Source organism: Sturnira hondurensis, unplaced genomic scaffold (assembly GCF_014824575.4).
Source record: "Sturnira hondurensis isolate 20B ecotype Veracruz unplaced genomic scaffold, ASM1482457v3 Scaffold0013931, whole genome shotgun sequence".
Taxonomy (NCBI): Eukaryota; Metazoa; Chordata; class Mammalia; order Chiroptera; family Phyllostomidae; genus Sturnira; species Sturnira hondurensis.
Window position 1 is genome coordinate 795,036 of NW_028086562.1, and position 13,509 is coordinate 808,544.

The window sequence follows — 13,509 nt, forward strand, 5'->3', positions numbered from 1 at the left end:
AGTCCAGCTGAGGCCCTATGTCCTCCACTTCGCTGCAATTTAAAAAGCATACAGAGATCACATCCAAACACAGACAACGCTTATGACGTTAAATGAACACAGCACACTCTAAGTATGTATGGTATGATGCAAATGACACAAATGCAATATCCCGCAAAGGCCACACCAGACAGACAGCTGGCATGCGGCCGCTCTCAGGACGACAAGAGGTCTGGGGGTGAAGGTCGTGGTGAGGCCCTTGGGACAGCTTGGGAAGAACCACCCCACAGACATTTTCTGCTTCAAATTGAAAATAGTGTCTAATGTGGTAAAATTTAAGCTACTTTCAGAATATTCTTGGTTAAATTATCTTACTTTCTATAGATTAGAGTAATTCACCAACTACTATTACAGGGTATCTATTGTGAAATAAACCCATTTTCAGATGTTAAGATTTTTAAAAAAACAAAATTAACATATCATAACTGTACCAAGTTTGTAACATTTTTACTTTATGTTTATGTGTGATAATTGAGATTTCCCAAGAAAAAATTTGAAATAAATTGGGGGAAAATGGAGGGGTACTGATCAGGAGATGACATTTTATTTTTTCAAATAAAGACATTAAAAAACAACATCACTATTCTTTAAATAAAAAAGATTACTTTAACACTTAAAAAAGTAGGAAGGAGCTAAGTCAAAATAAATAACGATTCTTTAAATAAATTTAGTCTCATGCACACACACAATCCGTCTTTCCCCCCTCCCTTCAGACTAAAAAAAGCCATAAACTGGTTCGGGAAGCACCTGTCTGGTGGAAATAACCCCAGACCAGGTGCCGGGGCCCAGAGTCTTGGGGCCACCTTGTCTGTGATTATAGAGCACATCCGTGCTGGGGAAACAAGAGGATGTTCATTGTCCCTTTGTGTAAAGGGAACAGTAACTCCTGACTTACCTAAAGAGCAGAAATCAAATACAGCTTGCAAATCTTAGAAGTGTTTTATATTTATTTTTCTTACCCGAGAAGCTCCGCCCTGTGAGCCCGTGGCGAGCCCGTGAGTCCATCTGTTGGCAGGTTCCCCAGACGATTTTGATGCAGTGACTCAGATGACCGACATTTCTTAGATTATGTGACTATTTCCCCACAGTATTTGTGCACCTTTTTTCATATTTAAAAGATATTTATATTAAAAATTGAGACAACACAAATAATTTCAAACTAACAAAAATCAAAAGATAATGGGTAGGCAGCAGATATGTAATGTATAAGTATTAAGCATGAATAAACCTTTTCATACTTGTATTTATTTCCAGAAACAAATTTCTCTTAGGCTTAAAGAAGTACTTACCGTTCATCTATCTCAAGAAAAACACACCCTGGAGTGTGTGTTGTGGTAAAAATTCTTTTATCCACTGGGATTCGAGGAGCTATGGAAAACAGATATTCATTTAAAGGCAAATATGTAATTAATCATCCACTCAACTAATCACTTCACGCAACTGTTTTGTGAAATGGTGGAGTCTCACTCTGAGCAGACAAAGCTATAGTTAGATGATAATAATTTGCATCATTACCTACCTTTTAATTAAGTCAAAATGTCATGCCCACTAAAGCTAATTTCAGGGAAGGCCGTGTACACTGAAGAGCTCGCTCGTCACAAATAATCTTACAGTCAAAGCAGGAGCACCTTTCAGTTCACAGTCAGTTTAGTCATCTTTAGCGCTTGCATAGAATTAAACACAGAGGTTTTAAAATGTCAGTATGACACGAACATTTTATAATTTGCATGATAAAATTGGTATGGTCAGTTCTGCCACAGCTCGCTTTGAAAATGTGATTAATGTGTTAGAGAACAGTCAGAGCATAATACAAAGTCTGCATCTGCTTAGGCACGATTTCAGTGGCGAGCAACAAGAGGCGAATGCAGAAAACATCTAACCGACTGAGGTCATGCAGGAACACACGAAAACATGCTCACGCCCCAGACGGCCTCCCGCCTCCTAGCACACCCCGCGTTACAGGACATGTCTGTCTGTCTGACGCCGGAACTGCCAGACTTATTTCAGGAAAACTTCCTCACACTCCTCCCATCATTCCAACAGCCACTCCCACAAGCAAACTGTGAGGCTTTTTCATGGTGAGGAGCCCTGTTTACTGGATTGTGTGCATTTCTTTTTTCACATCTTAAAGTTTTTATTTTTCAATTACAGTTGACATTCAATACTATTTTATATTAGTTTCAGGTATACAGCAGAGTGATTAGACAATTACACCATTTACAAAGTGAATGCCCACCCCCCAACAACTCTGGTACTCACCAGACACCATCCACAGTTACTACACTATTCTGACCGCATTCTCGAAGCTGTCCTTTGGATCCCTCACGGCCGCCGATTTGTACTTCTCAATCCCTTCACCTTCCTCGCCCAGTCCCCCATCTCCCCCACGTCTGGTAACCATCAGTCTGTTCTCTGCACCGATGAGTCTGCTTCTGTTTCTATTTTGTTCATTTACAACACCCTTTAGATTCCACCTATAAATGAAGTCATATGTCTCTTTCTGTCTGTAGCTCACATAACATAACAGCCTCTAGGTCTATTCATGTTGTTGCAAATGGTAAGATTTTATTCTTTTTATGGCTGATTAACATTCCAATACACAAACAGGCGCGCGCGCGCACGTACCACCTCTTCCTTATCCAACTGTTTGTGGGTGGGCAGCGAGGCTATTTCCGTACCTTGGCTGTCGTGAACTACGCTGCAATGAACACAGGGTGTGTATCTTTTTGAATGAGCGTTTTGGATGTCTTCTGATATATACTTGAAAGTGGAATTGGGGGTCATACAGTAATTCTATTTTTAATCTTTTGAGAAACTTTCATACTGTTTTCCATAGTGGCTGCACCAATTTCATTACTTAACCATTAAATGTTTAAAACCGTTACTGTTTTTAATAGAGGCCTGTCTTACTTTTAATATTTGGTTAAGTTTTTGAGCACTGTGCCCCTAACTTCTTTTTCCCCATAAGCCCTGTGGTTTTTCTTTTGTGGATTTTTTTTTTTTGCATAGGCCTAGCATTTTTAGAAAAGCACATGCCACATTTCAGCAGAAGCGACTGTAATTTCAAATGATAATGGAAGCTGCTCTGCACTGGTGTGCGAATTTTAAAATGTAGTTCTGCCATCAGCCTAAAAAGTTTATATTTACACACAATAAAAACTAGGGGCCTTCACAACACTTTAAAAAATTAAATTCATTCTTGTGACCTCACTTTACGATGACTTCAATGCTCATAATTTCACACAAGACAGAAGCAAAAGGCCAGCGGACTGTCACCAGTAGAGAAAACATCCGAGAACCAAGTATGTGTGGCAAGTCCCGAGGCCAGGCCGTCCATGAAGGAGAGTACTGCGCAAGGCATCACGGTCAGTAAACATGGCCACCCGAGACCCGGCTACGTGTGCCCCACGTCCAGCTGCAGGCCTGCGTGCTCGCCGCTGTCCCACAGGCCCTTCCTGACATGGGGACACAGACACTCCAACTGACCTTCATAACCCGAGTGAATCTTCTCAGCCAGCGTGAGACAGCAGGGTTCCGATTCCGGCCGGGCAGAGCTGTGCACATGAATCAAATAGGGAATAATCCGGAACGGGTAGTAATGCTTCTCTTGCTCTCTGTTTTCACCTCCGCTGCAAAGAACAGAAATGGTTCATGGCCGAAATGACGCACTCAATCGGCTCAATGGGAACATGGCTGGAAAGATATTTCATTGGTGATTTCTAAAAGAGACACAGCCCAATCAAAATCACTTAAACGTACTTATTTTAGAGAGAAGGGAAAGGTTAGCTTAAATTTTCAATACCCAGGGCAACCCCAGCCCGCCGTTAAGGAAGAGGGAGAGGTTTCAAGGAGCAGAGGCGGGGCCCGCTGGGTGTGTCCAGACGGAAGGAGACGCCCCACGAGGCCTTTCCTGGCCCGCCCCGGGCTGGCTCCTCCGCTGGGGCCCTGGAGCCCTGGGCTCAGCACCCTCCCTGCGCTGGCGGCCTGATACCTGCCTCTGGCCTGGATTTCTCCCCTGAACGCCACGTGCACACACCAACGCCCAATGGGCACCGCGACACCTTATCGTGAGGGGAGCACCGGCATGAGTGTGTAACAGTAGTGAGCACGGCGGCAAATTCAGTAGAAAAAATCACTACTAAATCCTATGAGAAATTAACTACTATTGTAATTGTGGTCTATTTTCCTGTAGTTTAGTTATCTCTGGACCTTCCGAGTCTTTGTCGTAAACATACTGTCTTGCTTTTTTCAAGTTATTCAAAATTTCAAAAGTTAATTTTAAATGCGACCAAACAACAAAAAGCAAACAAATGAACGGGCCCCAACAACGGCCACGTGAAAGTGCCCTAGGTTACGAGTGTCTCTCTGATCTTTTTCCTGGCACATTATCTGCTTTTCTCATGAGGATGTTTCTTCCCCTCAATCAAATTATAAACTCCTTGTGGTAAGAACCAAGTCTTGTCCTTTGTATCCACAACAGACCTGGCGAACACAAGAGGGTCGAAGTAAGCGCTGAATAAAACCAAAGCCCGGTCCACCATGCGGCCTCCACGGGCCCCTGCACTTACCGGATCCTGCAGAAAAAGGACTTCACTGGAGCACAGTCATACTGCGAAGCTGCTGGGGACAATGGGAAACTGTCACTCACATCCCTGGAGACACCGCAGAGCAGCACTTCCTCAAACAATGGCACACAGTCACCACACAAACGAGACAGTGGTTTTTAAGAGAGAGATACTCTGATTAAAATAGGCCTCCCCCCACCCTTACTTTGAGATCTGGTCGCGTCCAGGGTTTTCTGTTCTAACGGGAGCCTCCAGGTAGGACGGTGAGGGCACTGGACTTAGTCTCCCCCTAACTACTTCCAACAGACCATCTGGAACTACCCAGACTCACTCCTAAGAAACGTCCATGCAATAATCCTTTGACACAGTTATTCTGGTGGTAACATTATATTCCACAGTGAGAGTCTAGATTCCACTGTCTCAAAAATTGAGAATTTGACTCCTTAGAACTTTTAGGTATATGATGTACAAATTTCTTTCACTGTTTCCTTTCCTGGTACAAACTCCCCTAAGTCGTGTCCCTCGGTGAAATGACAGTGTCATGACTCTCACCATGTGCTGGGAACTGACGTCCAGAAGTTGTTACCTACTGACGAACGCCATTAACCACACTGCTCATTAATTTTATTGATTTGTGAGGTGGTAATTCAGAAATGTTCACCTTTGTCTACTCTAGGATGGATTATAGGCTGAACCTTTTTCTAAGTGTTTGCTGACTGTATTTCCTGGGCTTAGAGTTCCCTGGATATATCATCTGGGTAAATATCTTGTTCACTGGAGCAAAAAGTCTTCAGTGATGGGAACCAAGGAAATGTTTAAAACCAAGAAGACATTAAAAATATATACTGAAGGAACATAAACAACCAAAATTCTAAAGAACCAAAACATGGAATCTGGTCCAGGTCTTTGCACTTCTAAGGGAAGGGTCACAGTAAGAATCAGAAAATGGGCTTCTGAAGGATCAAGGAAAATGTACATGAGTAAAAAACCAAAAAACTCCAGTTTAAAAGTCAAGGGACCAATGATCAAACTATCAAAATTCACGAAACTATGAAGGTTAGAGTCCCAGAATTCTGAAAGCAGAAAATAGTTTCCACAGCATGTCTGTGGGAAATAAGTGAAAGAACAACTCAATCAAGTAAGCTTAAGGAACTAATTGCGCAAAGATACACTCCAGTTTGCACGTAGGAACTGGAGGAATTAATGTAGGATGAGGACGTTTCACAAACATCCTTCATTTTTTGAGATGGTTTTATGAACAGGAACCCACCTCGGCGCCACTTCCAAATGCCGTTAGGTACAGTCCTGTTGGAGAGTAACTGTCACAGGCAGCCCTGCTGCTGAAGGGGTGAAGGGGCAGTGGCTATGAACAGGGGCTATGGGTCCCCCCCAAGGTGAAATTGGGCTCTGCGGTGTGACCATGGGTGAGTCACTCAGCTCTGTGCCTGAGGACTATGGTGGCTGAGACAGGACAGGGCTCCTGGCTTCAGGGAGCATCGCTTCCTGCAGGCTGCTCTGTGCACAGAGGGGCACTGAAGCAGGCCATCCCCTGGAGACCCAGGGCTCCTCCCATGCACACACACACAGCTGTGGCCTGGACTCCCTGTGGCTGCTGGGCCCACTGCTCTCTGAGCTGCGCTGCAGGCCAAGACTGCTCCTCCCATGGGGGTCAGCCCTGAACTGGGGGTGGGGGCTCCTCTCCCTAAGTCCTGGGCCTGGCTAATCCTACTGGACATTTGCTTCTTGGCTGACTTTGACCAACAGTCACCGTCTCTGTCAACTGGGGATGACGAAAGTATCCATGCCTCACAAGGTTTCTGTAAGATAAAACCCACTGACACATTAAGAAGAGTCTCTGTTCAATGGGGAATAGCAGTCAGGATGCTCCTTATGCTGTAAGATGCTCCCAGTCTCCAAAGAGCTTTCCAACCATTCGCTTTCTTGACCTTTACAGCAATTGTGTATTAGTACGCTGGTCAGAAACTATTATTTTTTACTGAGAAGCTAAATGGCCCCCAAGGTTTGTGAAGGGACAGAACTCAATTAAAATCTCAGATTTGCAGCCCTGGCCGAGTGGCTCAGTTGGCTGGAGCATTGGCCCCCGTAAACCGAAAGGCTGAGAGTTTGATTCCCAATCGGGGCGCATGCTTGGGTTGAGGGTTTGATACCCAGCCGGGGAGCCTACAAGAGGCAGCCAGTCGATGTTTCTCTCTCTCCCTCTTCTCATTCTAAAAGCAATGAAAAAATGACCTTGGGTGAGGATAAAAAAAATTAAAACCCAGATCTTCAGATTCCTAGCTTAATATTCTTTGCACGTAGAAGACAGTGCAACTCTATGTAGGCAAACTTCCTTACACTATTTGTACCTTACAGCAGGCACCTAATTCAACTGTCTCCATTCGGAGTCTCAAAACACAGAGCCAACCCCATGACCTCAAACACAGATGTGGCCGTTCTAACTTCCACACCTCAGCGGCAACATGCGACTGCTCGTTTTTTTAAGTGCATTCCAAAGAAACAACAGTCAGCTCCTTCTGAGGTCTGGACCACAACTGAAGTTGACACATGCTCTAATGCAGGGCCAAAGCCGACGACAGCTGAGGTTACAGCTTCCTGTGCCCTTGTTATGTTCTCGGAGCTCAAAAGAAGGGAGAGAAAGGAGGGGAACAGGGCCCAGCCCCCGAGTTTGAAAGCGCAGGGAGAGTGGGGTTTTGAGGATTATAAGGTAGAGTGCAAGGTGACAAGCAAACTAAATGCGCATCAGATCTTAATGAAGTAAATGTTTAGATTTAAAAGACAACAATTTCAGGTCAGATCATGCTTTCCAAGGAGGGGGCGTAGATCAGAATAAGTAATTAGCAAAGAGAAAAAGGCTGGAAGGGTGAGACAGCGACTCTACAGGCAAAGTGGAAGGAGAACACTGGGTGAGGGGAGTGACCCCGCCAACTCTGTCACGTCTGCTCCGCTCCCACTCTACCTCGGCATCTGGAACAGCTCCTGGCTCACAGTGATCGTGGGGTAAATGTTTATGGAGTGACTAAGTGACTGACAAATGCGGAGAAACAAACATGGATGCTGAAAGGCTGAATGTAGGTGTTCAGGAAAGGGGAAGAGGAGAGGAATCGATGTTTCTGAGTGATGACGGCAACAGGAGAGGGGCAGCCAGAGGAAGCAGGGGACAGGTCTGCGTTCTGAAGCTCCTGTACGACGTGCATAAAAGACGGGACAACGATCCGCAACTCGGAAAAGAAGCAAGACTACACTCTTCACTGGACCAAGCCCTGGATTAAAAAATAAGAATGGATATACAACTTCAGATTCGCAAGATAAGAAAGTTCTGGAGATCCGTTGCACAGCAACGTGAATGTGCTTAGCACCACTGAGCTACACACTTAAAAATGGTTAAGATAATCAATTTTGTTAATGAGGTTTTTTTTACAACAGTAAAAAATTACTGTATTTTGCTGTGTATAACATGCACCTTTCACCCAATTTTTGAGAGGAAAATAAGGATGTGCATTATATGTGGGTATAATGATTACATACCATGGGTATAAGTACAATAATCCCATGTACAATGCGCAGAAAAACATGGATGTGCATTATACAGAGCAAAATATAGTAATTAACATTTTTTAAAAATTAGAGAAAAGGGTTAGAATCAAAGAGAAGATGATCTCTACTAAGTTCTTAAGAGACATTTTACGAAGAACATGAACTAATAAAGAGCGACATAAAAAAGAAATGATGACTTGTTTAAAGATCATGCAGACTGTCACAAAGAAAATGGAGTAAACATGCCCAGGTCAGGAAAAGAAGCAGTTCAGAAGGAAAAGTAATGAGATTTGTGAACTTTTACGGACAAGAAAAAGTGGAAAAGAAAGCTGACCATCAGGTGTTTATCTCCAAAGCCAAGCTAAGATATAACGAAGTCATATAAGAGAAAAAACATTTAATTTTATTAACTTAAAAGAAACAGAGTCTGCATAGCAACTCACCTGCTTACTACACAGTATGCCAGCACTCAAACTATATTTACAATATGTAATCTATGAATCTAACTTGACTTCACAAAAGCAAATTTATTGAATCTTTGTTTTTAGAAGCATTTAAAATGTTTTCGCCAATTCTACTTTTTGGGAAAAAAAAGAAGAAAAGAAGCCCCAGTCTGCCTATTCCAAAAAATGCACACATTTCTGTGCTATTTCTAGAAGGATAAAACTGATCTTCACAAGGCAAGGCAGACAGCTGAACGTTGGTCGGCCCATTACCTGTTTGGGTCCCGTTGTCCCAGAAGGGAAGCTGAGTGTGTGCAGTGTGTGTGTAGAACATCCGCACGTCTTCAGGAGCAAGCAGTTCAACAAAATGAGAGGAATCCAGGAAATCTTTCTTACAATTCAGGATCGAAGTTGCTTGCTCGGAAATGTGCACTAACCTTCCAGACAGAAATGAAAAAACTGCCACAAAGGTATCCTATGAAAAACATTCAAAACAAATGCAAATATTGAGATACCAGCAATATCTGCTGAAAGGTACAAATGTCTTCTAGATTTCTACTGTGATCAATAGCTTAGCACGCACGCACACACCTGGCATAGGCAACACCGTAAAACCTGCGCGGCGCCTTTCGATGGCTCCATTTCTAGGTCAAAAAACCATAGCAGCTCATTTCACATTGACTAATAAGCGCATAGACCATCTTTTCCTTTTTTTTTTTTAAGGAGAGGCAGAGAAACATCAACATGTGGTTGCCTCTCGCACGCCCCCTACTGCGGACCTGGCCTGCAACCCAGGTGTGTGCTCTGACCGGGAATGGAACTGGCGACCATCTGGTTCTCAGGCCGGCACTCAATCCACTGAGTCACACTGGCCAGGACTAATACACAGACTTCTGAATCCTTCTCCTTTGCAAACTGTGCTTTAGACCTGGAGGAACTGCCTTCTCTTCACCAAAGCATATCCTAGGCTTGAAGACCACGCTCAAGAGTCACCTTGAAGATGTTGTCTTTAACCAACATCATTATATAAGCATTATTTCCTGAGCCCTGGCTAGTGTGGCTCAGTTGGTTGGACCATTGTCCCATAACCGAAAGGTTGCGGGTTCAATGCCTGGTCCAGGCATGTATAATCTCTGGTTCAGGCACCTATAGGGAGGAACAATCGATGCTTCTCTCTCACTGATGTTTCTCTCTCTCCCTTCCTCTCTCTCTAAAAGTAACGACAAAATGTCCTTTGGTGAGGATGAGAAAAAAAAGAATTATTTCTTGAATTTGTTCTATCAGTCATAAATATAACTTAGTTATTATAATCAACCTCTGTGTCTACCTGTGAGCATTGGCCGATGTTTTCCTCTCTAGCTTTACTCCCAGACCATCAAGGGGATATGTTTTTTACACTTTTTTGCCCTCAAATCTCAATAGCACCTACTACCCTACTATGAACACACTGGTTAGCAATGTAAGCACTGTTCTAATATTAGGGAGATAGCTCATGTACCCAATATTATAAAATCTTTAAGTTACAATTATGTTGAGAGCTAAACATAAAGTTATCTCCATCATTTCAACAAAACATGATGTGAAATTACTGAAAACATGAAGAGATTCAAAAAAGAAATACTAAATGTCTCTTCCAAAAGTTTGAAAAAAGGACAGCATCTCAACTCACCTGTTCTACCAAACCCAGTTGTTACAACTTGAAGTAGGAGGTATGGGAACTGAGAATGATATAAATAGAAATTAACAATTGGGAGATTAGGATAAGATGCAGGAATCACTCTGCAGGGCTCTCTCTGCTGTTAGTTTGAGAGAACGCAGGGATGCTTGGGAGACTGTGGAACCTCAGAACCAGAGCAAAGCCCTGCCTGCCACCTGCAGCCCTGTCCCCTGACCAGGGCAGGGGACACTGCACCATGCCTCTCTAGCAATTCTCTTGTTTACCTCACCCTGTGGCTACTGACACTCTCCATTACTGTTTTTAAAAACCTGCAGACGGACAGGTTTTTACCAGATGAGGCTGTTAGAAACATCACCCAGGTTCACGTGGCAAAATCTGTGAGTTCTTACTGTGTTTTTAGAAGTGTGCTCTGAAGCAATGGTGGCCAGCTCCTCAAGACTGTACATGGTCACATCTGCTTGAGGTGCTCCTTTTTGACTGAGAATCTGGAAAAACTCACTGTTTGCTAAGAAACACAGGAAAATAAACAGGGAGTCCAGTGAAAACAGTATCTTTAGGAAATCATTTTTACGACTAGTTAAGCTGGCTGCTTCTTCATGTGAGGACATGGCTCAGAGTCATCCTCGGAACCAGATCACTTTCTCCCTTCACCTCAAGTACTGATAGTTGTGCAAACTCAAGACTCTGAATTTTTCGGAATCCCGCATGTTCGAGATCACGAGGAACAGAACATTTCAGGTACCAGATAGGGGACCGGAAGCCCAATGGTGGCAGCATCACTCCAGCACTCGGGACCTACGTGTGACACTTGAGGCCACAGAAGTCTGAGCTCGAGACTGTGTACCTGGTGAAATCCCCCGAGAAGCAAAGTCAGAGCTAAAAAGGAAAAAGTGTTTACAACTGTTCATTTTTTAACTGGCTAAGTTCCTGACACACCAGAAGTGCATTTTAAAAGCACGTGTATGGCGGGGAAAGGTAAAATGTTTTCGGTCAAATGAATTTCCTCCCTAACATCTATAAGAGCCAAGGCTCCTTTTAAAAGTGAGTCTTCCAAAAGTGCTTATACTGAACTCTCCTCTCCTGCCACAGCTCAGCAACATACTGCAACGCCACCAATTCTGCCCAGATCAGGTCCTCCTGGTGCCCCTGGTGTGAGAAAACCCCGCTGACCATGCATCTGGCCTGGCTGACGTTTCTGAGCAGTGGCGGCCTTGCAGGGCTGTGTTCTCTCCCCCTCCCGTTTACCTTGGACGCTCTGCACACAGCGAAGGGCATAGTTGAGGGCATCGACAGTGCTTGGTTTATTGTGTCTCTCTGATGGGAAGTGTTTTTTCATTTCCTGGACAACCATTACCAGCTCTTCAGAAACTCTGTTTCGATCTTGCTGTTCACTGTGAGATAAAAATAAATTCACACTTTCCATTACTATAGGCCACGGACTTTTATTGAACGGGGTATTATGTGCCAAGCAACTTTCTAAGTGCTTAACATGTATCAGCTCTTTTAGTTCACAAGTTTATCTCTTTGTTACAGGCTAGGGAATCCCAGCCAAAGAGACGGGTCACCATCAAACATTTTCCACTCTCATTCCCACTTTAGCCTCAACTCAGCTAAACTCATTAACTACTTTTTATCTACTCTTTGGGAATTTTCTTCAGTTTCCCAAAGCATTTCATTCGAAGTTCCCTGAGTTTCCCCCTAAACTTCCTGCTAGACTTACTTAAAAACACACAAAAGAAAGCCTTAAACCCTCCTTTCCCTTTTAGTACTCGGGCCAAGAACAACAAACAAATCCGGCTATAAAGTATCACCTGTTGCTGCTCTCCAGGTATTTGCTCTTAACTTGGTATTTCTGGCTCCACATCTCATCAGCTTCTTTCCCCAGGGCCCCCGTGCTGCCGGCCTGTGGTCCCTTAAGTTCATTAGGTTCAACCCCGGGGGAGTCCGATTTACCGCTGGACATTTTTAGATCTTCACAAGGGTCCATGCTTTGTGTGCCAGTCCTAATCTGTCGCCTGCTTCTTTCTTACTTTGCAACCGGCGACAGCCATTTACTCCTCATTTTGATCCATGCCATTGCATGAGAGGTAATAGTCAACAGAAACCGGCAATTACTGATCTCTGGTCATCTGGAGGCACTTTTCTCTCTAGTGTTTCCATACAATTTTGGAGGTCTTCACTCACGGGAGGTCCAGCCTAGGGGGTGGGGTGGGGTGAGGCAAAGGTAACAAATGTCAAGTGGACAATCTGAATTTGGTGCAAGAATCTAGGCTGTGGCTCGCCAGCTGGGCAGCCCCAGGAACGACCCTCAGCCCCGGCGGCCACAAAACCTGACGGGCTCACCAGCTTGCCCGCCCGCAGCTCTGCACAGTTGCAGTGCACCCAGAAATGGGACCCGGCGCAGGGGGCAACTTTAAGCACAAAGTTCCGAGGACCCCAGGTTCCCGACCCGGAGCTCCACGACCGCGGTCCCAGAACTCACGGCAGCCTCTGGTTAACCTGCGGCCGGCGAGCCCCGAAGCCTCCCTGCCGGACCCGAGCACTCACCCTCCGTCGCCGCCGCCTCCGCTGCCGCCGTCGCCGCCCTTCGGCCCCTCACACAGTCTCTCGCCCTGCCCCGCGGGGCCCCGGAGTCTCGAGGCCCGCCGCGTGCTGGGCGGCCACTGGCGCCGCGCCCCCCGCGCGCCACGTGACTGGGCTCCGCCCCCTAACCGCACGATTGGCCACCGCCTCCGGCACTGAGCGGCCCCTATTGGTCCGTGGGCGGGGCCCGGGCTGGGGCGCCCGGGTTACATAATCGAAGGCGAGTGGGCGGGGGCGAAGGTCCCACAGCTCGTTACATAATGCGCAGAGGGCGGAAGGCTGGCCAATCCCCACAGGCTGGCTCGTAAGCAGGAGGTGGAGGCGCCGTGGCAGAGGCTCGAGCCCCGGCTGCGCAAGTGGAGTGCCCGGCCCTCTTCACGGCGCCGGGGGCGGGAGGGGGCGGTGGGTCGGCTGGGGCCTCTGGAACCTGCGCGTCCGTGATAGGGCGCTCCCGCGGTCAGTCACGGGGTGGGGGCGGGACCCTAGTTGGGGGGGGGTAGGCGGGACCGCCGGGGTCTTCCTGTGAGCGGCGCGGGGCGGGCCGAGAGGAGCGGGCGGTCCCGGAGTGGGGAAAGCGGGGCTGGGGGTGCTCCCTGGGGCGGTGAGGAAGGCGCTGGACTTCGGGACGCCTTTCTCTGTGTCTCCA

General features: G+C 45.9%; 1 protein-coding gene across 7 annotated transcripts in view; it reads right to left on the reverse strand.

Moving 5' to 3' along the window:
• PER3 (period circadian regulator 3) overlaps positions 1–12,941 on the reverse strand; it is a 39,376-nt gene extending 26,435 nt beyond the window's left edge. For 4 of the 7 annotated variants that reach the window (XR_005068813.1, XM_037062048.1, XM_037062049.1 and 1 more), the window contains exons 1-8: positions 12,828–12,941; positions 12,092–12,476; positions 11,526–11,671; positions 10,670–10,785; positions 8,876–9,077; positions 4,608–4,659; positions 3,526–3,668; positions 1,329–1,407 (exon numbers count right to left, since the gene is read on the reverse strand). Coding sequence is in view for 6 of the 7 variants with exons in the window: in XM_037062048.1 (XP_036917943.1) it covers positions 1,329–1,407; positions 3,526–3,668; positions 4,608–4,659; positions 8,876–9,077; positions 10,670–10,785; positions 11,526–11,671; positions 12,092–12,267 (914 nt within the window). In the remaining variant the exon portion in view is untranslated. The remainder of the gene's footprint in view (positions 1–1,328; positions 1,408–3,525; positions 3,669–4,607; positions 4,660–8,875; positions 9,078–10,669; positions 10,786–11,525; positions 11,672–12,091; positions 12,477–12,827) is intronic. The other 3 variants (XM_037062047.1, XM_037062051.1, XM_037062050.1) reach the window with 3 other exon arrangements.
• Between the last annotated feature and the right edge of the window lie 568 nt (positions 12,942–13,509).